Source organism: Sminthopsis crassicaudata, chromosome 4 (assembly GCF_048593235.1).
Source record: "Sminthopsis crassicaudata isolate SCR6 chromosome 4, ASM4859323v1, whole genome shotgun sequence".
Lineage (NCBI taxonomy): Eukaryota > Metazoa > Chordata > Mammalia > Dasyuromorphia > Dasyuridae > Sminthopsis > Sminthopsis crassicaudata.
This window is the reverse complement of record NC_133620.1, coordinates 72979557-73006963: the sequence shown is the minus strand read 5'-3', so window position 1 is coordinate 73006963 and position 27407 is coordinate 72979557. Positions and strand designations below refer to the sequence as shown.

At 39.4% G+C, this 27407-nt stretch overlaps 1 protein-coding gene across 3 annotated transcripts in view; it reads right to left on the bottom strand.

Annotated features, from left to right (window-relative positions):
• Window positions 1-438: 438 nt before the first annotated feature.
• The window catches only part of RGL1 (ral guanine nucleotide dissociation stimulator like 1), a 230430-nt gene continuing 203461 nt past the window's right edge, over window positions 439-27407 (bottom strand). For all 3 annotated transcript variants that reach the window (XM_074308566.1, XM_074308567.1, XM_074308565.1), the window contains 7 exons: window positions 26617-26649; window positions 22498-22619; window positions 21576-21665; window positions 15571-15757; window positions 7401-7655; window positions 4667-4781; window positions 439-2456 (listed from right to left, as the gene is read on the bottom strand). In XM_074308566.1, coding sequence (XP_074164667.1) covers window positions 2269-2456; window positions 4667-4781; window positions 7401-7655; window positions 15571-15757; window positions 21576-21665; window positions 22498-22619; window positions 26617-26649 — 990 coding nt within the window. In that variant the 3' untranslated portion in view covers window positions 439-2268. The remainder of the gene's footprint in view (window positions 2457-4666; window positions 4782-7400; window positions 7656-15570; window positions 15758-21575; window positions 21666-22497; window positions 22620-26616; window positions 26650-27407) is intronic.

The window sequence follows — 27407 nt, the reverse complement described above, 5'->3', positions numbered from 1 at the left end:
GTGCTCGGGGGACATTCAACTACACATTCTTACAGGTTATTTCTGGACTGACAGCCTGAAACACAGGCCAAGGCTCTAGTATCGGTCCATCTGGTTTGTTGGTCACACTGTGGGGCCCACGGCCACATCACCTGCCACTATTTTCCCTCCTCTCTCAAACCGAAGATGGACCTGATAATGTCTCCATGCCGTGTGAGGTTGGGCATCTTTACAGTGCAATAATCAACATCACTGAGAAAGTCAAGCAAGATGTAAGGCATTCTCTAAGTTTGTGTTTTTTCTTGTCCATGTATTATGGCTCTTCAGATCTTTCCAGTTCCCCAAGCTTGATTTATTATGGCTGTTCACAGAACATAAATGAGACACAACTTTTCATAGTCGCGTTACAAAGCTGGCACAGAGAAAACTATGTATATAATCTAAATTTTATAATCTCAGTTCATTTCATTTCATTTTATTTTTAATTTTTGGAATGCAGACTAATAATCTGAGGAAAAAAATTAAGGATGACATTCTGTAAGTGCTTCTTACACGTCAATATTGAACATATATGGCTTTTAATTCAAACCCCTAAAATGACTTTTACCATACCTCAGACTCTGAAGGAAAATGGCATAGTTGGTAATAAAAATTTCACTTCCAAGTGAGACAGAGTAATAGCAGCTATAGAGGGGGAGGGGGTCCATATGCAAAATTAACTTCTTTATTCTGTTTGGAGAATGTACCTTGTGAAGAAACATTTAAGTTGGCATGCACCCCCTGACCCCACAAGGTGGCTGTCCCCCACCCTGCCCTGGGGAGGCTGTGGGCTAGGCACAGTGATGCTACAAAAATTAATAATAAAGTCAAACTGGGCACTGCTACAATAAACAGGCACATCTTCAGAGACAGCCGATGGGTCAATCGATGCTCAGGAATCAATTCCTTCACAGACTCCAAGTCCCCAATCTAAGTCAGTCTCCAAAAAGTTCTACACCTGAGGAATAATTGCACAGAATGATGAGGAACAGCAATTCTGATGGCAGAGGCCCAGCATGATAGGCAGCTGTGCACACAAAAGGCATTTATCCAGAAAAGGCAACGACCATTGGCCTTCAAACATGGACAGAGTCCGCAGATGTCGGACGTCTTCTTCACTTCCTTGCCTGGCTGGTGAGTAACCAAAAACGTGAGTGTTTGTGCAAAAACAAGCATGACCCACTTTCTGAATGTTTTTAGAAGGAAAAACTAAAGTCTGCATTCTGGTCCTGAATGGGTGCAAAAAACTAAACGTTGGTCGGAGAAATCTGAAGATGACAAAATGAGTTCTCTCTCCTCCTCCTCCAGAAAAGCAATTTGTTGAGCAAATGGATCAAGGTAGATTATAGGATGTAGAGCTGGATGGGACCTTAGAGATCACTAAGTCCAAGCTCCTCATTTTTCAGATTTGGAAACTGAGGCTCAAGGAAGAAGTGAAATGGCTAAGGTCGCACAGGTAGTAAGTCAGAGAGCTGGGGTCTAGACCCAGGTCCTCCGGCTTCAAAATCTAGCACTCTCTTTCCAGCTGAGCTTCGGGGGAAACCCAAGCTCCTCACCCATTCCCCTGACAGAATGGGGCATGTGCAGGCAGACACTGAAGGTCACTGGCTCCTCCAGACCCTTTCCAAGTCGGTCTTTCATTCAGCTGATGGTGACTCTTCTCGTCCTGCACTTGTTTGTCTCTGATGGCACTTGATTTTCAGAGGTTTTTCTCCTCTTAGAAAAATAAAATTTGAAGTTCATGTTACAAGTAATACTGGCACAAAGGAAAATTCGTATTCCTAGGATCTGATTCCACTTAATTGGAAGGTGTGTAAGGCTGTATATTTCCCCCTTATTAAAAAAATGACCGTATCGTCCTAGGCCAATGTGCAAATTTTTTCCCATAGTCCAGAATATCCCATAAAATTCCTTTCATACACACACACATATATATACATTTATATATATATATATATATAAAATATGTTTATGTATATATACACACATACACAAAGACACCTATATATTTCTATATGTGGGTAACTTTGCATTCTCATCACAAATCGGTCAAGGAGGTACACTGCAGTAGTAGTTCATCTCTTTCATATCTGATTGATCTTGGTATTCCCCCAAGGTGTCTTGTGCAGTGCCATACACATAGCAGATGCTCAATAAATATTTGTTGAATAGATGAAGGCTCCCTAATACTGGGTGGTAGTTGAAGTACTCGGTCCGTTCCCTGCTTTGGTGAGCTCCTCCTGCTCCCTTTCAGAGGGTGATCTTGCTGTGTCGATTGCTCCAGCAGCCTCTCTTTGCTGTCCTAGGCAGGGTCAAACTGGTCCGACTCCGCAATTTCACCTGTTCATCCAGGGTTGTTTTTTTCCGTAGGATGAAGTCAAAGTTCACTTGGCTATTCATAGCATAAAAGACATTTGCAGTATCTGGAATGACCAATTCTGGAAAAGAGAAGAAATGGGAAGAAGTCAGTGTGTATGGGAGGCTAGTGCTCACCTCTCTGATCACTTCTCTCCCCTCCACCCCCAAATAATCAATTTGTCAATCAGCTGTCAGTCCCCAGTGATGCTGCCTCCATGCAGCATCCCTTTGGTTTGTCTCCTTCTCTCAAAGTGCATCGCTACTTGGAGCATTGCACAATGACCGCTCTACTCCATCTCCCTATGACCTCTCTCCTCTTTCCCATCCATCCACTCCAGTCTACAGAGGTGCCAAACTGAAGTACTGACCATGTCAAGCCCCTGTTCAAAATTTTTCATCAGGTCTCCATTGCCTCAAAAAAAATCTTCAATTGAGCATTTTAAAGTCTTCCTTTACACTCTTACTCTAGCTTACCTTTCTAAACTTATTTTACCATATTCCTCTTCAGGCACAATTTCAAAAGACATTTGCCTTCCCCAAGCTAAAGATCCCAACTCTGTACTCTCAGTCTTCTGTACTGACCATCCTCATGCCCTTTCTCATCTTAGCTTCCTTCAAGGCTCATCCTATCTATAGGGATCTGATCCTGCCCCCTATTATTAGTTGCCTTTTCTCCTTAAATTAGACTTTATTTTCTATCTATTTAAGTGCTATCTGACTTTCCCTACCCCATCTCCCAATAGAATGTAGGACAGGGCTTTATAGCACTTATTTTCTTTTTATGACATAGGCTCTATGCCTAGCAAAGAGCCTTGAACATAGAAATATTTAGTGATTTGAATTGGGATGTGAAATATGCAAGGCTGGGACATGACCTTTGTTCCAGAGATTTGAACCAATCCAAAAATCTAAATCCAGAATGGATAGTACCGATTTGTTTAATCCTGATTGGAACTCAAATATTTTCTACACTGATCATGAATTATAATTCAGGACTTCTTCAACTTTTTTCATTTGTAACCCCTTCTTGTATGAGAAAATTTTTATATCTGACCCCATATATGTAGCTATATATGTACACAAATTCTGCTTTTTTGAAAACTTCAGTTTTCTCATCTGTACAATGGGAGAGTAGTTTAATGACTGTAGCTGTCAAACATTTTTGACTTTAGACTTCCTTTACATTCTTAATAAGTATTGAGGAACTCTCCCACCAAGAACTTATCTCTATCAGTATTGAATTTAATTGGAAATTAAATCATATTAGTATTATTCTTAAAATTATTTCTATTTCATAGACCCACTGAAAGAGTCTCAAGGATCTTCAGACCATGCTTTAAGAATGCTCTACTAGATGTTTCCTTAAGAGCACTCATTTCTAATATGCTTGATTATATATTTGTGGCACTGAATTCTGTAGAAAAGTCTTTCCTTCAGTTTCATCATATACTGGTTTTCACTTTCCAAAGTGAGTAATAAATTAAAAATTATTTGTTATAAGCAATTGTTCTCTGGAAGCTGGGAAGAAAAGAGATGATACAATGACAAATTTGGGATATATTTTTAAAAATTCAATAAAATTAAAAAAAAAAAACATAGAACAAATCTTGTTAGGTGAGAGCGATCATCTTCCCAGAATGACCACCTCAGAGATGTGAAACTCCAGAGAAGGGTTCGTTGAGTAAGGAACATCCCAACACAATGAAGGGCTACAGGGAGTATTCTTTCTTTGGGATGCAGAGGAAGAAAAATTTGAATTTCAAGTGTTAAGAGAAGGGCTTACTGGTAGCCAAGGATCAATCACAAATAAAGATAAAGCTTTTCTCTGAAATTATCATATTAGGCAGAGAGGAAATAGGACTTTGGGCAATGAAGGCAAGTTAGAATTCTATTCCATGCAGTATGAAAATCCCCAGAGGCTCTTGAGAAGAGGATTTTTTTAAAGCCTATTTTTTTCAATCCCATGAAAAATCCCATACTGTTTTTTATTCTTGGTTCCAGAATAGAGCTAATACAAAACATAAATATAAGAATGTTCCAGCCTATTTAATTTAACATATTGGTCCCCTGTATTCCCAATTTGAAGAGAAGTAGATAACAGGAGAAAACATGGATCTCAGTCTTGACTGGCCCATTGGCAAGCAAGGTCAGTGTGACTACATTTGACACCTCTAAGTCTCACTTCATAAAACAAAGAGTCAGCTCGATGACCTTTAAGTCCCAGCCAATGCTAGCATTTGGTGTACCCGAGATCCCAAGGTTGGAGATATCCCAAGCGGTTTCTACTCACCTTTGTCCTCCGAGATGACCTGAACAAGCTCATAATCCTCCGCAGGGTCCGAATCCAGGTTGTGTTTCAACATGGCTCTCTGGATGACAGCTGGAGTTTTATCCTGGCTTGTCAACTGGAAAATATCAAGTTCCATGTTTCATGAAAATTTTGCTCCTTATGGCCCATCAATAGGGATCCCCAGTACTATCAGTGAGTCATTCAATAAACACGTTCCTACAATGTGCTAAGTGCTGAGAAAAATACATGTTGTTGCTGTGACAGCAATGGTCTTAAACTACTCTGGGATTCCGCCTCCCCCTTTACTTGAACCTACACAGAACACATTACTTGGGGTGGGGGAGAGAGATACGTTCATAGTGGATGAAGATTTTGCTAACAGAAAAATACTTTCCATCTTATTAATGAGCTACATGTCCCAAACAAGGGCACAAAGGATTCTGGCCTGGGTGCTGCTATAGACTATGTGAGTTTCTCAGCAAGACACTGAGTCTCAATTTTCTCCCCTGTAAAAAGGCGAGTAACAACACCAGCACTCTCTGCTTTACTAGGTTGTCCTCAAGCTCAAACACCATACAAATATAACGTAATCTAATAACAACAATAATAATAGTTAGCATTTATATACTACCTACTACATGCCAGATGCTGTCTCAAGTGTTTTACAAAAACCGTCTTGTGACTGATCCTCATAACAACCTTAAGAAGTGGTTATTACAGTTATCACCATTTTACTGTTAAGGAAACTGAGAAAAATAGGTTAAGTGACTTGGCCCAAGGTGTAAAGTGAGTGAGTGAATCTGTATGTGAACTCAGGTGTTCCTGATACAGTGTTCTAATCACCGCTCAACCTTGCTGCTTAGCAGAAATCACATTAATATCAACATGCTTCACATTCCAACACGCTGCCACTGGCCATACTTAATGGCCCTTTTATCTGGGAAACACACTCCTGGTTTGTAGTAAGGAGCACTTTGGACAGAGTGTCACCACATGACAAGGGAGGGATGGCTTACCAGCCAAAAAGGACTGTTCCTCGAGACTCTAGAGGTCCATGAGAGCCCGCTCACAGACAGAGGCTCTCCCCTGAAAGGACCTACTTGCTGGCTTATGGATCTGGAAAATGCCAGTATACAGATCCTTGCCTGGGAGCATGGCTGTGCGACAATTGCTAGTAACTAAGTTGCAATATCAGAGATGAGAAGAGGAAGGCTGACTTCCTATAGTCCCCAGAGATTGGGCAACCGAGCTAAAGACCCGATTCTCCTTCTGTAGCACTCTCACTTCCGTGAACACTGAGATCCATATAGTAATGTTCCAAAGCAACAATATTTAATATTGTTTTCCTGAGTTTGAGACTTTCTGGATGCAAACAGGACCATTTTCAACCAAGGAATGACAAATGACATCTACTCCATCTGTGAGAGAATAGCAGCCATTGCAGCGTACACTTCCTGCTCCTCACAAACAAGTCGCCTGTCCATCCGCAGTAAGAGGCTTTATTTTTGTTTGTTTGTTGCTTTCTGTTCAGGGGCATCAATGAATGGGAAAACACCAGCACAACAGGAAACACATTTTTTCCTGCACATTAAAGGTTTCTCGGCTTCATTCCTATCCTACAATACGCCTGATGAAGCAACTGATTCTGAACAAAGTTCTGAAAGCTCAATTTATTAAAATCAGCCCCTTGAGAACAAATAGCAATGACCTTGCTTATCTTCCTGTGCCCGACACATCTGTGATATGAATTAGTAAGGGAAAAAATAGGTGCACGTCCCAAGTCTGAAAGAGGAAGAGCTGTTTCCTGTCAGCCTGAATGAAATGCTCCCACAAGTGGAGCATCAGTCTGAGCTACCCACACACAGCCAGGCGTGGCAGGCATTCCATGAAGGGTCACTGGGGGCTGCTGTTGGACTTAGCCAGCCAGATGCAAATTTCTCACCAAGGATACACCTAAGAGATATTCAGTTTCTTTACCAAAGAATCTAAAACCGCTAACTTTCCAGGATAACGTGGGAGGGAACTTTTCCCAGAGACTTATCCTTTTGTGGAGCAACTTAGAAAAGCTTTTCTCAACTTATTATCAGGCAGTGTCCAAAATCTGTTTTTAAAATTTTTTTTTAAGTTGGAATACATTTTCCCCCATAAATAATGCTATAAAAAGTGAACCTTTAGAGAATTTCTATGGAATTTTAGTGCAAGTAATAAAAGGAAAGCAGACAAGAAGTCAAATCACTACTTTCAAGACATTAGTTTCCTTCTCTTTTTTCATTTAGACACTACAGGGGAAATGATCATAGACCAGAAGGAACAATTTCCTGATCCCTCAGCAGCCAGTGCCTTTCCTCCTAAAATTCATTTTGCATAGTGTGTGTGTGTGTGTGTGTGTGTGTGTGTGTGTGTGTGTGTGTGTGTGATGTTTTTCCTATTAGGAAAGAGGAGAGGGGAAGTGAACAAGCATTAAGTTCCTACTCTGTGCCAGGCATTCTGCGAAGTGCTTCACAAACATTGTTTTATTTGATCCTCAGAAAAGAACAGAAATAGATACTGTTATTTTTTTTTTTTTGCTAAGGAAACTGAGGCACAGTCTAAAAGGTTTGCCCAAGGTCATAGGACTAGTAAATGTTGGAGGCTGGATCTGAAGTTATTTCTTCCTGCCTCCACATCTCAAATACAAGGCACTCGCACCTTCCTGAGCACTCACACGCCTGGGCAAAAGAGCTACAACACTCACCATGATACTTTTGTACATGTTCCCATTGTTGTCTTCTATACTGATGCGGATTATACAAGTGTCTTCATTCTGTTGATTGTAAACTGGAGACAGCACTGTCGAGGTAATGGAGGTGACTGAGATGGAGCGTTTGTGGTTTTTCGGGTTGTTGTTGGTGACCGGAGGGGAGGAGAGGGGGTTGATGAAGGATGACAGTCCTGAGGAAGTTGTGTCCATGGAATGGATAGAGGAGCAAGATGAGGAGGATTCCGAGAGCTGGAAAAGGGGAAAAAAAAAAAAAAAAAAAGGAGGAAAATAAGAAGCTTTATACTACTCTCAGAAAGGAGACAGGAGAGATCTGTAACCATATCCACTGTTATTTTACCCATTAGACCCCGTACCCTACAAGCATCTTCTTCTCTGGGAGAGGAGACCCTAGTTTTGGAAGGTCCTTGGGCTGACTGTTGCACAGCTGTGAATTCTGCCTCGTAGGGACAGAGCTTTCTTTCATCTGTAAAATGGGGGAGCCGAACTAATATCCCTGACTTTATCCTTTAGGAAGAGTCTCCTGAAAGACTTCCCACCCTGTGCTCTCTGCTTGGACATATTTCCCAAGATTTGGCCCTCTCAGGTCCTTTTGGCCTGGGAGATGGATGACTGTGACGTGATTGCTAAGGCCCCTCCTCATTTTAGGACTCATTGCCAGGATTCCCTGCTGCTCTTCCAGAGAATAACCAGCAGATGGCAGCAAAGACAAAAATAACAAATTTTGGACTCCAAGTTAACTTCTCACAGCACTAGAAAGAGATTTTAAAATTATTAGTTCATTCCCTCTTCCTCTTCTCTTTCTGCTCCCTCCCTCTTGTCTCTGTCTCTGTGTCTCTCTCTCTGTGACTTTGTGTCTGTCTCTCTCTATCTGCCTTTCTCTCTGTCTCTGTCTCTCTCTTTCTCTCTCATCATCATCATCATCACGCAAGCCATGATCTCAAAGTATACTCAGAATTAAGAGCTGGAGTCAAACCAAATGTTTTGTTGAAGTTAAATGAGGCCCCGGGCAGAATCTGAGGAAAATGATGTCTGAGCAGTGGGAGATCAGCACAGAGAAGGTCATGTTACACATTGAAGGGAGCAGAAAAAAGAATCAGAAACCTGTCATGGAAGGACTGTTTTCTGGCTGAGATGCATCCTTCTTTAGCCACTTCATGGTGGCTTCACTCCTTCTCATTTAGCCACATCTTCTGTGGATTCAGACAGCGCTATCAGAAAGCCTATCAACGTCTTGCCTCATATGGTGCCTCAGGGCCACCAATCATTCTAAATATTAATTCTCACTGTACAACCTTATGGATACTTTGCTATGGGCACATTCATATAAAATATATAAATAATGTGGAACATTAGTTTCCTTTTATTATTTGCATTTTTCTCAAAACAAAGAGAAATATAATGGGTCCTTCCAAAATCTTCTTGTAGTCATTAAGATACCAGATAAATGGACATTTACTGTTTGTTTGTTTGTTTTCTGCAGCATTTTTACTTGAGAGGGGCAGCTGTATCAATGAGTTCTACTAACTTACACACTTAAGAAAATATCTTTCAGTTAAATACCCTTTTTGTTCTACTACATAGGGGCAATTCAATTGATGTTTATAATTTGTCCTAGTTCTTTGTCAACTTGTTGAATGGGAGTCACTGATTATTGCAACTTTATCCCAGTAATACTGTATTACATTCTGGCATTTCTTAATTCTGTATTTATACATTAGTCTGTTTGCAAACTTAGATCATAGGTACTTTGATAGATAATCTTAGTAGAATGATTTTGCTTATTATATAATCCACAGTCACTAAGATATGTTCTTCATAGTGAAGAACACAATGTTCTTCAGTGATTTGCTGATATTATTAAAAGCTAGCATAGTTAAAAGCACTTTAAAAGTTTACAAAGTGCTTTAATACAGATTTAGTTGATTTTTACAATTACCCTGGGATCCAGGTGCTATTATTATCCCCACCTGAGACTTACCTATGGTCACACTGGTATGTGGTAAGTATGAGACTTACCTATGGTCACACTGGTAAGTATGGTAAGGCTGAATTTGAATTCAGGTCATACTGATTTTAGGTTTAGTGGCTCTATCTACTGTGCCCCCAGCTGCCTTACAAATCACCATCTATTCTCTGAACTTATTAGGATGTTTTGTTATGAGTTACTAATCTTAAATTGCAATGATAAATTCATTATCCTTAGCAAATTGAATGGCCTTAGCTATAAGATTGATTTACTGTGATACATCAAGGTCTGTGATTATGCTGGTATAGGTCCTCCCTCCACTAAGCTAAGCTGAAATATGATATGATTTGGTCAATAAGCCTGAAGGAGGATTGTGGCCAAAAAAACCATCATCCTGCAGCTATCCTAGTAGGAAGCCTCTCTGCCTTTGGCTAGACTGGTCCTCAAATGACAGACATGAAGTCTACTTCAGTCTTGCCTGAAGTTTTTCCAGCTTGGTTAGATCTACCACGGTTTGCTCTTTACTGGTGTAATCTTAGAAAGAAAGCATGAGGAGGCACTGAAGTAGGGCTTTGGTAGGGAGTTGGACTGGCTTCCTTTAATAAATTTAATCCTAGCCACAGTGAAGCAAATAGGAATCAGAGTCCTTCTTAATCCACATATGAATTTGATGTTGGGTCTGTTTGTAAATTTTCTCCAGCGTAGTAATCTTTACAAATTCTAGTGTTGTCAAATTGTGGTCAGACTGTCTGGGTAGTAACCAAACTATGAATAATTCATCAGATTTACCATCAGGGAGCAATGTAAATTGTTGATGTTAACCACGCCTCCTCCATGTTTTTCAGCAAGAGAGCCATCCTATTGTGGCTTCTGGGTGATACACAGACTATTTTGTTATTTACTTTCTTTGTTTTATACCAGTACAAACACATTGAGTGTCTCAAGGTGAGTTTTCACTCATTTTTCTTTTCTTTAACCATAAGATGTAGTTTCTTATATATAAAGATTGGCATAAAACTGACCACATCAGTGATTTCTCTAGCAGAGGAAACTCTCTACCAACGCAGACAAGAAACCATTCTATAACTTAATTATATAACTTAATTATTCTTAGAGAAGAGCTGGGGTGCTCTAAGAGTTTAATGACTTACACAGGGTCATATGGTGATGAAGTGCCTGTGCTAGAGACAGGCTTGAACTCAAGTTTAACTGAGGCCAGCCCTTGATCTCCTGAGTAATACTGGCTCTCAGATACAGCTAGTTATAGATATAGACAGGCATAGATATAAACATAGACACAAATCTACATAGGACTACTGTTATAGCAAAAGTCTGGCTTGCAATTGCTTGGTTTTCATCCTAAGTTTTGATTATCCTACCATCCTACCTTCTTTCACAGTCAAATATCCTTTTTGTTCCACTATGTAGGGACAATTCAATTGATTTTTAGAATTTGTCCTGTTCTTTAACTTTTATATTGACATATATATATATATATATATATATATACAGAGAGAGAGAGAGAGAGATAAGATACATATATGTATATGCATACAGAGATACATATCCACATACAAAAAGTTTTTTATCATGTTCAATATATATATATATGCATATATATAGGTATACACATATACATATACACATATATAGATGCACATCCACATACAAAAAGTATTTAATAATTTCAATATACATATGTGTATAGAGAGAGATATGCATGTATATATATATATATATATATATATATATATATACATACATATATATAGATACATATCCACATAGAAAAAGTATTTTATCATTTCAATATATATATATATATATTTACATATATATTCAAATACACATGTAGATACATATCCATATAGAAAAATTTTCTTTTTCAATAGTTTATAAAGTCAGGTCTTGATTCCTCCAAATTTATCAGGTAAAGTAAATGGCAAATGAAATGTGTTCCCATGGTTATTCTTATAGTTAATTAGTATTCAGTTAGAGTCATTGAGCTCCCAACAGAATGGGAGGAGAATGTACCTCCCTGAATTAGTCCTTGTTCTTAGCTTCACTATCTTTTCCCTCATTCACAAGACACAGATTGTATCACATGCATCAGTCATGTGATACGCCCCAATAAAGATCGCCATCAAAGGCAAGGAAGGTTAAATCTTGAAATTAAAAACATTTCTAGCAGCTACAAATGGGAGGCTAAAGTAAACAGCAGCTCACATAGGGAGCTTTATCTGTTTTGTCCCCATAATACTGAGGCGAGCTTTATTATTCATATTTTAGAGATAAGAGGCAGCAAAACAAAGAGGACAGAAAGTAACCTTGGAAACACAGAGACTGGAGGTCAGTTTGGCCTCTGATATGTCCTGGCTTTGTGACCCTAAGCAAGCCACTTCTTAGTTGTAGAGGAAACCCTCTAAAACTCTAATTTTTAGGGAAGTTCATCTAGGACTTTTCTATACCAATGAAATCCCAGATCTGGTCCCTACCCCTACTTTGGAGATGAGGAAAGTGAGACCCAGAAAGAATCAATGGCTGGCCTCAAAGCCACACAGCTAAATAGTGTCAGAGGAAGGACCGGATTCCAAGGTTTCCTATTGTTTATCACTCCCTTCTCATCTTTTTTTTTTTTCTCTTCCTCTTACTTTGTTCATTTTCCCCTAAGTTCATCTTTGTGTTTAGAATTTACCACACTCAAAGTTGACTTAGTGTTAGACTTGTTTTTCCTTTCAGCCTTCCACGTCTGTGGATCCCTTCCTTTCCTCTTCATCTTCCTCCGCCCATTTCTCTATCTTCATTTGCATGTGTCTTCCTTCTCTGTAACTGGTCAGTCAATTGGTTCTCATATCACCAAATGATCTTTTTTCTAGTTTTGAGTAATCCCCACAAAGACAGTAACAGTTGGCCACCACTAACTTCTGAGAGCTGCCTCCAGTGAAGGTGCTCTCCTACTAAAAACATTTGAAATTAAATAAGATCTTAGATTCTTATATCCTTTTTAGTCTAAGCTCTTATTAGACTACTCATTGCCTAGTGAGCTCCAAACCCTTATCAGAAATTGAACCTCCAAGTTAGAACCAAATGACTAACTTGCAAGATACAAAATGCATCTATAAGGATGAATTGCAAGATGCCTTAACAGTGCACTGCATCCATGAAGGCAGGAAGGTTGGTTTTGTGTTCTTTGTAGTCATCACAGCACCTAGCATAGCATTATTTATATGTAGGTACATAATGAATATTTCCAAATGGTAGCTGAATGAAGAGACGTTGAGCTTGTTCAGCGAGCCTCCAAAAACGGAACTAGAAAGAACCAGTGGGATTTGCTGACACAAGTAAACAGTGTCCAACAATTAGAAATGGCCAAGAGTGGAATAGTTTATCTTGAGGAATTAAGTTTCTAACTATTGGCATTCTTCAAATGAAGGCTTTATGAGCACCATTAGAAATGGTGGAAATGAGACCCAGTCTTTGAATGGGGATTCAATTTAATTTTGAAAATATTTATTAAGTATCTACAATAAAAGGCACTGTGCTAGGTTTTAGTGAAACCAAGATAGCCAGATCTCTACCCTAAAGGGGCTAATGAACTAATTGAGGGACTCTGAAATGTATATAAATAATATGAGGCAAAATATGATGGCAGCAAAAGGAGAGGGGAATTAAGAGAAAGAGGTGAAAACTCACCCAGGCTTTGAGAGAAGAGAATGATTTTCAATAACAAAAGGAAAAGATATATTCCAGGATAGCACAAATGAAAGAGGTGGAAGATTGGAGAACAATAGTGGAGGATAACGGGGGTAGCTGAGGGCTTAGTTCGAGTAGAATGTAGAGTGTACAAAGAGTACAAGACGGAGCTGAGGCTAGATTGACTGAAGCCTGACTGTGACTCCTGCTAAATGATGGGTCACATTGTTTGCAATTTTATCCCATCGGCTGTGGAGAGTCATTGAAGTTCCTGAGTAAGTGAAAGATCTGATAAGATATGCACATGTAAAGGATTATTTTTAGCTACTATGGACTGGACAGATTGGAAGATGGGGGGATTCAGAAGCAGGAAAATCCATTCAGAAGGATCCTATCAGAAGTCAGGCTAGATGTTTAGACTCCACTAAGGAGCAGTATGAGTAGGGATGTTATACAGAATTCATAGAATTTGGCAACTACTGAGAGGAGGTTGTTGATGAAGAATGAAGAGTCAAGGATGATTTTAATGTTCAAATCTGGATGCTTGGGAAAATGAAAACGTCATCAACAAATAGAAAGTTTAGGGGAAGAAAAGAAACAGGTCTAGGAGACAAAGAGATGGCATCTGAGATAGGTACTTTCCAAGTTTAAGTCTATGACTCTGTCAAAATCATGGAACCAGAATTGTTTTAGAAATGATGTACTATTTTGCTTTTATTTACTTGAATAAAACAAGTTTCTTTTATTGTCTTATAGTTGTAAGGGAGAAACAATAGCTAGCAATATCTAAGGAATTGAACACAAGTCATCCTGACTACAAGTGTCCAATGCTCTAAGCCAAGGAAACTTCAGTACAGAAACTTAGGGATTAATGAATATATACAAAGCACACAAGATAATCTTGCATTCAAGTTAGATCTGCTGAATTTCAAGTCAGGAAATTTTGAAGAATCATGTAAAATATTAAGTGAAAAATCATTGTATCAAGTTATATGAGCAGGTTACAACAAGCTTTTCATTGTTCTTCCCAGAGATATCAAATTTTCCAGTCTTTCAAAAAAGTGATGTCCAATCTATCCATAGCTCATTCCAGTAACTGCAAGCTTCTAGAAACACAATAGAATAAAGACCTAGAAACCTGATTTTACAGGTCTATTTGTATTGTTACTATAAGAAATTGTCTCCCAGTCAAACAACTGTACACATGGAAAAAGCCAATGAATGCCATGAGGGTCAGCTGGATGAAAATCACATTGATAGACTCTATGTGGATTGCTTAATGAAATACTCCAGATGTGGTTTGACTAGCTCAGAAGTCAATGAATGATTATGGAATGACTAGCTCTTTTAATGTTATCTCACGGCATTGTCTAGGTTTTGAACAAAAACAGAACGGATTTCTTTAACAAGGTCTCCAAGTAGAGCCTAGATAGATAAGGATTTATATATGGAATTTCTGTTCACAATAAATGGAACTAAAAAATGCCTGGGACTTTTCCAACTCCGAGATGATCGAGATGATCTGAGAATTGCCATTCAGTTGTGTCTGACTCTTTGTGACCCATATGGGATTTCCTTGGCAAGGACACTGGAGTGATCTGCCATTTCCTTCTTCAGGGGATTAGGCAAAGAAGGTTAAGTGACCTGCCCAGGATCACACAGGAGTATAGGAGGCCACATTTGGATTTAGAGTCTTCCTGATTCTAGGTTCAGCATTCTATACACTGAGCCATCAAGCTGTTTCCAATGTGAGAAGAGAGTCAGAAAGTTACAACCTCAGATCTTCTAGTTCAACCTTCATCCAGATAACAAATCCTATTTACATCATCCCTGCCAGTTTTAAATCTAGACACAAGGTGGCAAGAAACTCTTACTGGGGGCCTTTGACTATAGGGTACATGACTGTTGAAAAATTTTAAGGCACATTCACATTTTTTTCCCTGCGAGGTTTCTTCTGCTTCCTTGCTTCTACAATATAAGCTCAGTTTTATTCAGTTCAGACTACTTAGTCATTATGCAACCTAAGAAAGAGATCTAAGGTAGGAGATGTAATTTGAGCTCCGTAATCATGTTCATAATTACTGGGACTTTGAAGACCTAAACTTTGTAATATGATGCTTCATTTTTTGACTTGTGATTTTCTTTTCCCCAGAAAGCCCCTCCTAAGCATTTCCTAAAGTAATTCATGCTAAAGGTCACAATCTTTCATCTATTTAGTGCTTTTAGCCAAAACCATGTAATAACATTTCCAAAGTAACATGACTAAATACACCTGTTGGCTGGCTTCAGATTTATTGCTTTAAGGGAAAGTTTACATAGACTTCCCTGTGAGGCAAAATTGAGCCTTCTCTGCTTTCACCCCTTCTTCAGAGTGTATCGCTCCCCTGGTGCTTTTGAAATGTTTGGGTTTTGTGGGGTAGTGACACTGATGACAGCCACTCCTATAGCAAATGTCACATCTGGTTAAGAATGGAAGAGATGTACCTTTTTCTGAGGCTCATCTGGCGTGTCCACAGGCGTGATACAGCCCTCCTCAGCTTCTGAGTGGTTCGATTCACACGAGGACACGCTGACCGAGTCCATGCTTTCTCCAGAGCTCCCACTCGGAGTTGATTTAGGCTGCTCTTTGGTGGGTGTGCTGCTGTTGATCACTTCTGAGCCCAAAAACAGACTGCAGGAAAAAAAGAAAGAAAATACTGGGGTTGGGACTTTGTAACAAACATGAAACCCAATAGTGAATAAATAGGATTTTTTTGGTTGCTTGGATCTTAGATCCCTGATGTTGTCTTGATCTTCTGTGGTCTGATCTTGGTATATAAAAAGATTTTCTGTACAACCTATGTAAAAATTCAGGAAATAAATGCTTTAAGCTATATTATTTCCAGCACAGAGAAGGAATAGATTTGGTATCTTCCCAGATCCATGGTTCTCAAATTCTTTTGCCAGGGACCTCTTCAGAAAAACTTTTGCCCTCATATACCACTTTCTCTGTCTACTTGTCACTGTTAAATAAACATTACTAGAATAAATGGGAAGAACACCATTGCTCTGGATAAAATAGCCAAGAGGCTATGTGTGGTTTACATTAAAGAAAGGCCACAAATATAAATTCTTGGCTTTAAAAGCAAAACTTCAAAGTTCCCTTTCTCCCCACACCCAACTCCCAGAAATATCTTCTCCGTATCCCCTGCAGGGGCACCTCCTTTCATGGGTTTCCAAATCCTGCAGGGGTACATGGAGGGTAGCTATACCTAAAATCAAAATTCATGCCAGACACAAGTGCAGACAGCATCATATTATAAACATTCACACAAGAGCCAGATCCATGAATCACAAGGAGAAAACTTTTAGAAATACCAAAAAAAAAAAAAAAAAAAAAAAAAAAAAAAAACTGAGTTTTCAGCTATATTGAAAACTCAAAATCTCCGATGAAAAGTTTTCAAAATATAGAGACTCAGTGAAAGAAATTAAAACCATGTGAGACAATATATATATATATATATATATATGTATGTATATATATATATATACATATTTGTGTATATATATATATATATATATATATATATATATATATATATATATATATATAAAATGTCAATAAGCATATATTAAACATTTACATTATAGAGCCAGGGACTGTACTAAGCATTAAGAATACAAATAAAGGCATATACAGTCCCTGACCTCAAGAAGCTCACATTCCAATGGAGGAGGGAGATCAAACATGAAGCTACTTCAGTATTATACAGGCTATATTAAGAGTTCATGGAAGTCATTTTGAACTGGGAAGACTGGGAAAGGCCTCTTAAACTAAGTCTTCTAGCTTGGAAAACTAAGAGCATTCCACAAAGGCATGGAGATGGGAGACAGAAGTATTATCTCTGAGGAACTGAAAGCAGGTGAGTAAAACTGAATTGCAAAAGAATAAAAGGGAGGAAGCTTAGAAGGATAGGAAAGAACCAGTTTATGAGACCCTTAAAGTGATGACTGCTGTTCCTGTGCCATTTTTTAAGAATTAGAAAATCATTAAACTCTGCATACACTTTGACTTAGTGATACTGACCCTAGGCCTATAATCCAAAAAGGTCAAAGAAAGAGGAAAGGGGCCCACAAAATATTTATAGCAGTTCTTTTTATAATAGCAAAGAATAGAAATTAAGGAGGCATGTTTTATTTTTTTTTAAAGCTTTTTATTTTCAAAACATATGCATAGGTAGTTTTCAACATTCACCCTTGTAAAACTGTGTGTTCCAAATTTTTTCTTCCTCTCTTCCCCCTTCCCTTTCCCTAGACAGCAAGTAATCCAATATATGTTAAACATGTGCAATTCCTCTATGCATATTTCCACAATTACCATGCTGCACAACAAAAATCAGATCAAAAAGAGAAAAGGAGAAAGAAAACAAGATACAAGCAAACAACAAAAAAATTGAAAATAGATGTTGTGATCCACTCTCAGTCCCCACAGTCCCTCTCTGGATGCACACGGCTCTCTCCAAATAATCTTTTGAACCTATATGAAAGATGACGTTGTCCAAGCCCACATGGACACATACGCATTCAACTCAGTGAGGTAAGAGATTATGTCACCTGCTTCTCTAAGCTCCCTGCCATCCCTAACATTCTATTGTCCATGAAGTCTCCAAGGTCACTCCTCCAGCATCACCTTCTAATGCCACTGAGACCAGCTGAGTTTCACTCAGTCTCTGAACAGATATTTATTCAGCGCCTGCCATGTTAGGAACACTTGCATCATGTCTCACACTGATATTTCTGCTTTTTCTTCATTTCTCAGCTCAGCCCTGGAAGAAGATTCTTTATTTACCAGATCACAGATCAAAGATTTAGACATACATTTTAAGATCCTTTAGTCCAAGCCCTTCATTTTACAATAACTGAGTGAGAAAGAAGTCATGGGACTTGCCCAAGGTCACCCTTGTAACAAATACCAAAGCCAGCATATTGATTTTTAATGCTCATATTTTCTTTCAGAATAAAGGGATTTATTTATAGAATCTTGGTATTTAACATAATAATAATAATAATAATACTCATAAGAATAAAGAAGTCAAAAATCTACAGGAATACTTTTCAAATACAAAGACCTCATTTCACAAAGTGATTATAAAAGGTGACTGCAGATATATACTGATATAACTGAAAGTGGATTATCTCTGGAAAAAGTCTATGAAATGGATGACCCAATAGTGCAAGAACTCCATGGCTAAATTCAACCTGTACCATATGGACAAAGAAGCTTCAGACAAATGTTGGCTTCAAGCCAATTTGATTCTAGAAGTAGAAATATTTATGATAGTAAATCATGAATTTATCTGGTTCCTGGCATAAGCAATTACAGAAAAGTTATCTTCCAGGGGTCTAGGCTCATTGACTAGTGCAGATTTGGCAATAATGTAGTGAAAGCCCAAACACTGGATCACCTAAGGTTATAAAAATTGAGCACCTGTCAGAAATCTAGACATGATCAGGTAAGTAGGATTTCCATGAGATCACTATCCTTTATAAACAGATGACATACTTGTGTACTAAAAAGATAAATTCCAAAATATTTTTGAGAATTCAACAATATATTGGATTGAATTGGGCATCACCATACTATTTTTTAAAAAGTTGTTGCCTACAATAATGACCCATAAAAATTTAATGACAAGGCTTTTAATAGATACTGCCATATTGAAAACTCATATCCAAACTACATGGAATCCAAATGTTTCAAAACAGAGATCTAATGGAAGAAACTAAAACCATTTGGGGAACAGGATAAAGTACATGTCATTCCCACTGCCTTGTCTGCCACTCCAGTTGTCCCAGTAAGCTCACAGAACATGAGCATCTATCTCAATGTTCTTATTCAATTACAAAAAGCAGTTATTTTTGCCACCTGTGAAACAATCTGCAGACTATTAAATACGAAAGAATAAAAGCAAAAGTGACACCCTCAGACAATTTGACTTCCATCCGAAAAGATGAGAACAAAATAAGAGAAGCAACTACCATGATGCTAACAGAAGTGATAAAAACTTTGTGATGTGTCCCTGCAGGGGATCAAAATTAAGTCTGTGCCTACAACCTAGCCAAGCACAACATGGAGGACAGGATTATACATCAGAAATTCCCAGTCATTCATAAGCCAGCATACAACAAATCACTACACCTTAAACACGGATCTCAGAATACTCTCGATAACTCAACCAATAAAATGTGTGGGATCTAAAGCCTCGTCCCAGACTGAACTGCTGCCCACTACCACAGCCCACAGGGAGATAGCAGTGAAACACTGCCTGGACCCTAGAAGAAGAGCTCACTCACATCCAAGTATGATTCAGCTACAAAAGCCAGTTATTGTATCCTCATTGGCAAGGACCCACAGACTACTGAATGCAACAGAAGAATAGCAGGTGGGAGATTCATCACAGGCCCATTTATTTATAGCTGAACTTCTCATTCTCACCGGACTACAATCCAGACTGATCCACACTAGGGACCTTTTCCCTCCACACAAACACCATCCCCTTCCTTCTTTCTTTGATGCAGGCACTGTCTCGTTCCACCAGAACGTAAGTTTCTTGAGGTCAGGGACCATCTTTTTGCTTGCATTAATGGGGGAAAAGAGTAAAAGCATTTCTAGCAGTGATGGTGGTGAGGGTGGGGGGGGTGAGGATGATGGTGGTGGGAAGGAGGAGGAGGAGGAGGAGGATGGTAGGGGTGATGGTGGTGAGGGTGAGGATGGTGGGGGTGAGGGTGAGGGAGTGAGGGTGAGGATGATGATGGTGGTGGTGAGGTTGAAGGAGTGAGGGAGAGAAGGATGATGGTGGGGATGGTGAGGGGGGGTGAGGGTGAGAATGGTGGTGAGGAGGAGGAGGAGGATGGTAGGGGTGATGGTAGTGAGGGTGAGGATGGTGGGGGTGAGGGAGTGAGGGTGAGGATGATGATGGTGGTGGTGAGGTTGAAGGAGTAAGGGAGAGGATGATGAGGGTGGGGGGGTGAGGGTGAGGATGGTGGTGAGGAGGAGGAGGAGGATGGTAGGGGTGATGGTGGTGAGGGTGAGGATGGTGGGGGTGAGGGTGAGGATGATGATGGGGGTGAGGTTGAAGAAGTAAGGGAGAGGATGATGATGGTGGGGATGGTGAGGGTGGGGGGGGTGAGGATGGTAGTGGTGGTGGTGAGGGTGATAGCAGCTAACACTATACATAGCACTTACTAGATGCCAGACATTTTACAATTAGTATCTCAATTGATGCTCATAACAACCCTGAGAGATATGTAAGCATGAAAATAAACATAAGTTAGAAAAGAAAAAAAAAAATCTAGCTAGTATTTATAGAGCACTTGAAGGTTTACAATGCATTTTACAAATATGATCTCACTGGATCCTCATAACAATCTTGGGGGAGAGGTGCTGTGGTTACCCCCGTTTTACAAATGAGGAGACTGAGATCCAGTTCTTTGTGATCAGCCAATTAACAGAAATAGCCAGGAGGCAGGACTCACATTCCAGTATCAAGCACCTCCATCCTGACCCAGAACATTATCTTTGGAAGTCAGATTCCTTTTGTTTAATCTTGCTAATCAGCTGACCCTGCCCAGTCAGGCTGAGTTATCTGAGAAGGCAACTGGAGCAATCCTTTCTTTCTAGAATTACAAATTCTTTTTGAAAGCTAAGAGAGGCAATACAAAGTGTCCTTACCTAATCTACCTATTATAACAGAGGGATAACAAGAAGAGTGGTGCTCTTCCAAGTCCCCCAAGTGTGGGTGTGAGAGTGTGTATGAGTATGGGAGACAGATACAGAGAGAAAGAGAGACAGACAGGCAGACAGAGAGACAGACAGATAGGCAGACAGAGAGAGACAGACAGGCAGACAGAGACAGACAGACAGACAGAGATAGACAGGCAGACAGACAGACAGACACAGACAGTGTGTGTGTGTGTTATTTGCTATTAAGGAAACTTTTTTCAGTAGTAAAGATAAGCAATAAAAATCCCAAGCACAATTGATTTCAATTGCAACTCTTAACTACAAGTTTCTTTGGAAAAACTAAAGATTTGTCCCTGCGGTGTTCATTTAGGCTCATTACTGTCAGTCAATAAGGAAGAATGGGCTTGAATTTCACAAATACGCTTACTTACATTTCACCAGTCTTGGGTTTCTTAGAGTGGACCTGGTCTAGGACTTTTCAAGGTCTTCATTTGCTGACAATAGTAATCCAGGTCTTTCCTAGACCAGGCACTGATGGCCTCCCATTTTCCCTTCACAAAATAAATGGGCTAATTGTTCTTTACCATTTCCAGATGTGGGCTTCCGCTCAGACACGGGGAAGGCTTTTTTCAGAAAAGCTTCAGGTATGTCAATGAACAATATTATCTCCCAACTTCAAATGTGAACTGACCAAAGTGACCAACAATAACAAACGAACCAAGGCTCCCTCACTCCCCACTCGGCCCCTCTGGGAAATGACACTCACAGGCTGAGTCTCTTCACCATACTCTTCCTAGGCTTTGGCGAGGTGGCGCTGGTGTCCACAGCAGCTTCAATCTCACAAGAGAGGGCATAGCTATAAACACAGAGCATTTTAAGTTAAATCATTTCTGAATTATAGAGCTAAGTTTGAATGGATATGAGCAAAGAGACAGATCTTTCCACTCACCCACGTGTGCAACTTATATTCATTCTTGACTTTTCACTCTCCCTCATCTGCCATATTCAATTTTTTTGCCTAGTCTTAGAGATTCAATCTTTGCAACATGTATCATATCTATTATTTTTATAACAAAATTCCTTATTAGTGCCTCCTTTTCCAAAGATAGGTCCCACAAACCTTAATACACAGTTCATATTTGAATCATCACAAAATGCAAATTAATGAAATGAGAGTTGATGAAATTTTACAGTATTTCTATCTCATGATATAGCATTCTGAAGGCATTACTCATTAAAGGTAAATAGTGTCTCCATGTAGATGAAGAAGATTATTTCACTAGATTCACAAAGCTAAATATCTGAGACAAAATTCAAACTTAAAACTCGATGACTCCAAGGCTAGCATTGATCCATTACTCTACATCACTTCTCCATTGCTCTAGATGAACAGGAAGCTCCCAAATGAAGCAAATAGGTGGTTGAGGACAGGTTAAGTGTTACAGTGGATAGAGAGCTAGGGAAGCCTCGTTGTCCTGCATTCAAATCTGGACCCAGACACTAACTAGCTGTGTGACCCTGGGCAAGTCACTTAGCCATGCTTGCCTCAGTTTCCTCATCTGTACAATGAGCCGGAGAAGGAAATGGCAACCCCCTGCAGTATCTTTGCCAAGAAAACCCCAAATGGAGCCATCAAGAGTGGGATGTGATTGCAAACAACTGAACAACAATAATAATGTCCACTTTACCTCTCCTCTTCTGTTAAGAGCCTTTGTCTCTGGAACCACTGAATGAACTTTTGATCAGAGGTCATACAATAGCTGTTGCAGGCTGATTGAAGGAGCTTGATCTGAGCAATGACTTCAAACTCCTAAAGAATAATAGATCAACAAATAGATCATGTGAGTAAGGCAGCAAAATTAAGCTCTTCAAACATGGAAACACACCAATGGCATATCAACATGACATGTCAGGAAAGGAATAAACAATGCTGAATATAAAACTCCAACATACATAGGGTAAACTCAGATCTTCTGTTTCCTTATAAATGGAATAGCTGAATGATTCTTAAGATACCATAACTCTAGTCCTGAAAGTCTGTGTATGCCTTAGAATGCATGCCAAAATTTCCTAGAAAACAAATCAGGCTAGAACATTGTCAGCAGGGCAACTTTTAGTCTTATCAATACTTAAAGAGACAGGTTTGTTTTTCTATCTCCATTTTCATTTCTTAGTACATAGAGGATAATCTTTGGACTGGAGATTTCCTGAGAGTAGGACCCACAAAGATAAGATACCAAAATCAGGAAGCACCCATGTCCCATACCCACAAGATTACTAAGTCATTTTGGACTGAATAAAGACTTAGCTCATATAACAATCTGCAACTACAAATGTTTCCTGGAAGTGCTGGGTATCTGGACATAGTCTTAAATGTCCAAGAGTCCCTGAAATTGCACTCAAAGAGTTTTTCTTTGACTTTTATTGCTCTTATAAATCATTTAACTAAATCTTTTTTAAGTCCGTGAGAGAATCAACTATGTGCATGTACCAAAAATCCCTTTGTTACCTACTTCTTTATTAGGGATAAAAAATTATTATGAACTTTTACCTATCATCAAAGTGTACAGATTTCAAAAACTCCTTCCCTTTGAAATTGGACAGACATGGAATCAAAACTACTCTGAAGATTAAGGACAAAGGTGAGGAAACAAAGAGACAGAGTCTTTCAAACATTCAGAACAAGACAGTCATAAAAACCCGGGCAGACTCTCAGTGTCTTGACTCTCAGTCCAACTGTCTCCATCCCTAGACAAAACTTCTGCTATCATAACACAGCCAAAAAAATGCAATGAAGCCAGGGGCCCCGTTCCAATCTTGGCTCTGATAAGAAACAGCCTGATCTTGTACTTTCAGGGGGCCTCAGTTTCCTCAGCAGTAAAATGAAGTCATTGAACTCTATTATCCCAAAGTTCCTTTCTGGCTTTAAATGTTTATGATTCTAAAGCACAAAGGTCAAACGTATGACAGCATTTTCCAAGGAAAAAAATTCTAATGAGTCTCAAAGTATTTTTTCATTTGTGCAATTAAATTACCACCAGTCTTCAAGTTAGCACAATGAAGTGATTATTCCCTATCCCTAATTACTGGATATCTCATTTGAAACTACATGCTCTTTTTCAAATTGTCATGGAATAATAATCTGATGTGGGTATCAACTCAATGCAGATTTCATCTCCTTCAGGAAACTTTCAGAAAAGATCTACCCTCTAATGCATTTGTCTGGCAATGTTAAAAATTATAGTGATTCTTCACAGGCTTCCCTCCAGCCTGTAGATGTACTTCTACAATATGTCAGCTAAATCTGTAGGTAATATTCCACATATGGTCTACGTGCTTCCCCTCTCTCCCCTCCCCAGAAAGCTGGATGATGCAGACACTGGGTAAACTCTGAATCTCTTCCAGGGCCTTGCACAGGACTCCTTTACTGGAACCTAATCACCAAGTAAGTCCCAAAGGCAAGAACTTTAGAAACAGACACTGGCAGTTTCTTCCCTGATCCTTCCTTTTTGCTTGTATTCCAAAGACTAAAAAGTGTTTCTGAACTCCAATTTCCTATCACCTCCTACCTCTCAGCTATTCCCAGCTTGATGTCTTGTGAACATCTCAAGCCTAACATGCTCCAGTCACATTATTCACCATCTCTCCCTTCCCCCTTTGCAAACCTTCCCTTCTTCCTAACTTCCCCATTACTGTCAACATCACCACCATGTTCCCAGTCACTCAGGTTCATAACCTGGGCGTCATCTCCGACCTCACCTATACAATGTAGTTGTTATTTCTATTTTCTCAACATCTTTTGTATATGTTCTCTCCATTTGGCCAAATGTCACTATGGTAGAGACCCTCATACCCACGCTACTGCAATAACAAATTGTCCTATTATTGTTGGCTCTCCCTCCCTCCAGTCCACTTCCAGATACCAAAAATGATCTTTCTAAAGCCTTTGTGTCTCCAAGTCACCATCTTGTCATAATACACTATAAATTCTACTGGTTCCCTATAACTCTTAGGATCAAATGTAAAATTCTCTGTTTGGCTTCTAAAGAGTTTTATAAATCAATCATTTCCTACCTTTCCAGTTTTCTTACATCACTCCCTTCTGAGAACTATGTGCTTCCATAACACTGGCCTAATTACTAGGCTTAGGTTTAAACTTTCATTTTCTGGTTCTACTGAATTCTTAGTCTTTGTGATGTTTAAAATGCTTTTCCTGCTCACCTCTGCCTCTAGGCTTCCTCCAAGATTCAATTCAAATGCAGCCTCCTCCAAGAGGCCTTTTCTTCTGAAATTACTTCTACAAAAAGTAGAAATAGGCCTTTTCTTCTGAAATTACACCTACCCCATTAAATTGTAAGCTCCCTGAGGGCAGTGATTAATGTAAAGCCTGCATTCATATAGTAAATACTTAATAAATCCTGGTTGACTGATTTTCTGAAGAGAAAGCTAACCCAGCACATTTTTAATTCATTCTACTCCTCCTACAATTTCCTTGTCAGGCTCAATAAGACATTTAAAACACAAGATAGCAAATTTTTAACAATCTGTTTAACTTCTTTTGTATAGGTCATAAGGAAGTGTTATAGTGCATGTAGATAAGTGATTAACCTAGCAGTTGGATACCCTTTCCTCTGCTCGCAGGACACACATAAGAAACAAGTCCTGGAAGTTCAGGCAAGCACATTCCTTTTCTCGATCCACTGCCATTTGATATGAAATTCTTACTAAATACAGGTGATTGTCTAGGGTTCGGGGATAGACAAAACTAAAACAACAGCTCCATCTAACAGGAGAAAGACATGGACACAGCTTTAATAAAAGATGGAAGGTAATATGGGAGCACCTCTTTTGGCAAGGAAGGGGAGATCTTCACAAAGGGAGATCAGAAAAGTCCCTAAGAATGAGATCTCACCCTTAAATGAGCTTGGACGGAAAAGAAGGCTCTCGGTGAGTGGAAATGGAGAGGAAGTTCAGGCATTGGGGGGCATGTAGATTTGGGCAGAAATGATAGGGCAAGATTGGGGAACAGGAGGTAGGCCAGGCCAATTATACGGTGGATAGAATGCCAAGCCTAGGGTCAGGAAGACTTATTTTCCTGAATTCAAATCTATCCTCAGACACTTTATTTCGTATGTGACTCTGGACAAGTCACTTCACCCCTGTCTGCCTCAGTTTCGTCATCTGCAAAATGACCTGGAGAAGACAATGACATGCCACTCCAGTATCTTTGCCAAGAAAACCTCAAATGAAATCATGAAGAGTCAAACAGGAGGGACACGAGTTGCTACATGACTAAACTGACTCAATAACAGCAACAGGGTAGACATTAAGGGAACTAACCTGACCCTCTTACCTCACCTCTCCCCCTAAAAACAACACAAACCAGATGATCTCCCTCCATAATTTTGATGTTGGTGTAGGAGGTCTCTCTTCTCTGTACAGGGTGAAATCCCTAACAGGAGCTAAAGAACATAAGATTTTGAGATGGAATGTTCCATAGGGGTGACCCAGTCTAACCCCTTCAGTTTTTCACTTGAGGGCATTGAGGTCTATAGGGGTTGGGTGAGTTCCCCAAGGTCATCCAGATAACAAGGAGCCAGATTTTCAACTTCAAATCCAGTATGGTTCCTACTTCACTAACCCTCTCTCTCTTGCTACTGAGAAGATTTGAAACAAATAAATGGGAGAACGGACCTTCCCCCCACCAAACCAATCAAACCCAACCTTATTTGGCCCCTATTCCTTTCTGAACTGTCAAAGCCTTAAGAATTAAAATGGCAATCCTCTGAAGCATAAATGATACTTACTCTTCTCCTTTTCTCAAAGTTGATCAGTCCACCCTGAAAAAAAGAAAAGCATTGATCAATAAAGCAACTGCACAACCACAAGTTTCTAGGTCACTCTACTAAGTGAGGGCTGCTTTTAGAGGGGATTGCTCACAATAATTAATGGACAAAGAAGTGCTGCCATGTGATTGCTAAATATAATCCCTGGAGGGCATTGAAATGTATAGCATTTATGCATATATAGATAGTATGTAAACATAGTATTTATACTTCTGTAATATGAGATGTCCGGGGGTGACTATTAGGCAGTCAGTCAATAAACATTAAGTATACTATTAAGTATACTAGGGATACAAAGAAAGACAACTCCAATTCTCAAATAGTTCACAATCTAATATAAGAGATAACTTGCAAACAACTATGTATAGACACACACTATACACAAGATAAATTGGAAATAAAACACTGAATTATTCACCAAGGTTTCTGGTGAAAGGTGAGAGCTTGAAGGAACCCAGGGAAGCTGGAGGTTGAGATGGGGAGGGAGAGCATTCCAGGCATGGGAGCTAAGAGAGAACAACTTATATTAAGGAACTGGAAGGAGACCAGTGTCATTAGATTGTTTCAGTGGAATATAAGGTAGAAGAAAGAAGAATACAAAGGTGAGGGAAAGGAGTGGATTGCAAAGAGCTTTGAACACCAAACAGAATATTTTATTTGAACTGGAGCCAGTGGAGTTTACTGAGTAAGGGAGGTTGGGTGATATCATCAGATTTAGATTTCAGGAAAATCATTTTTCAGCTGAGTAGAAG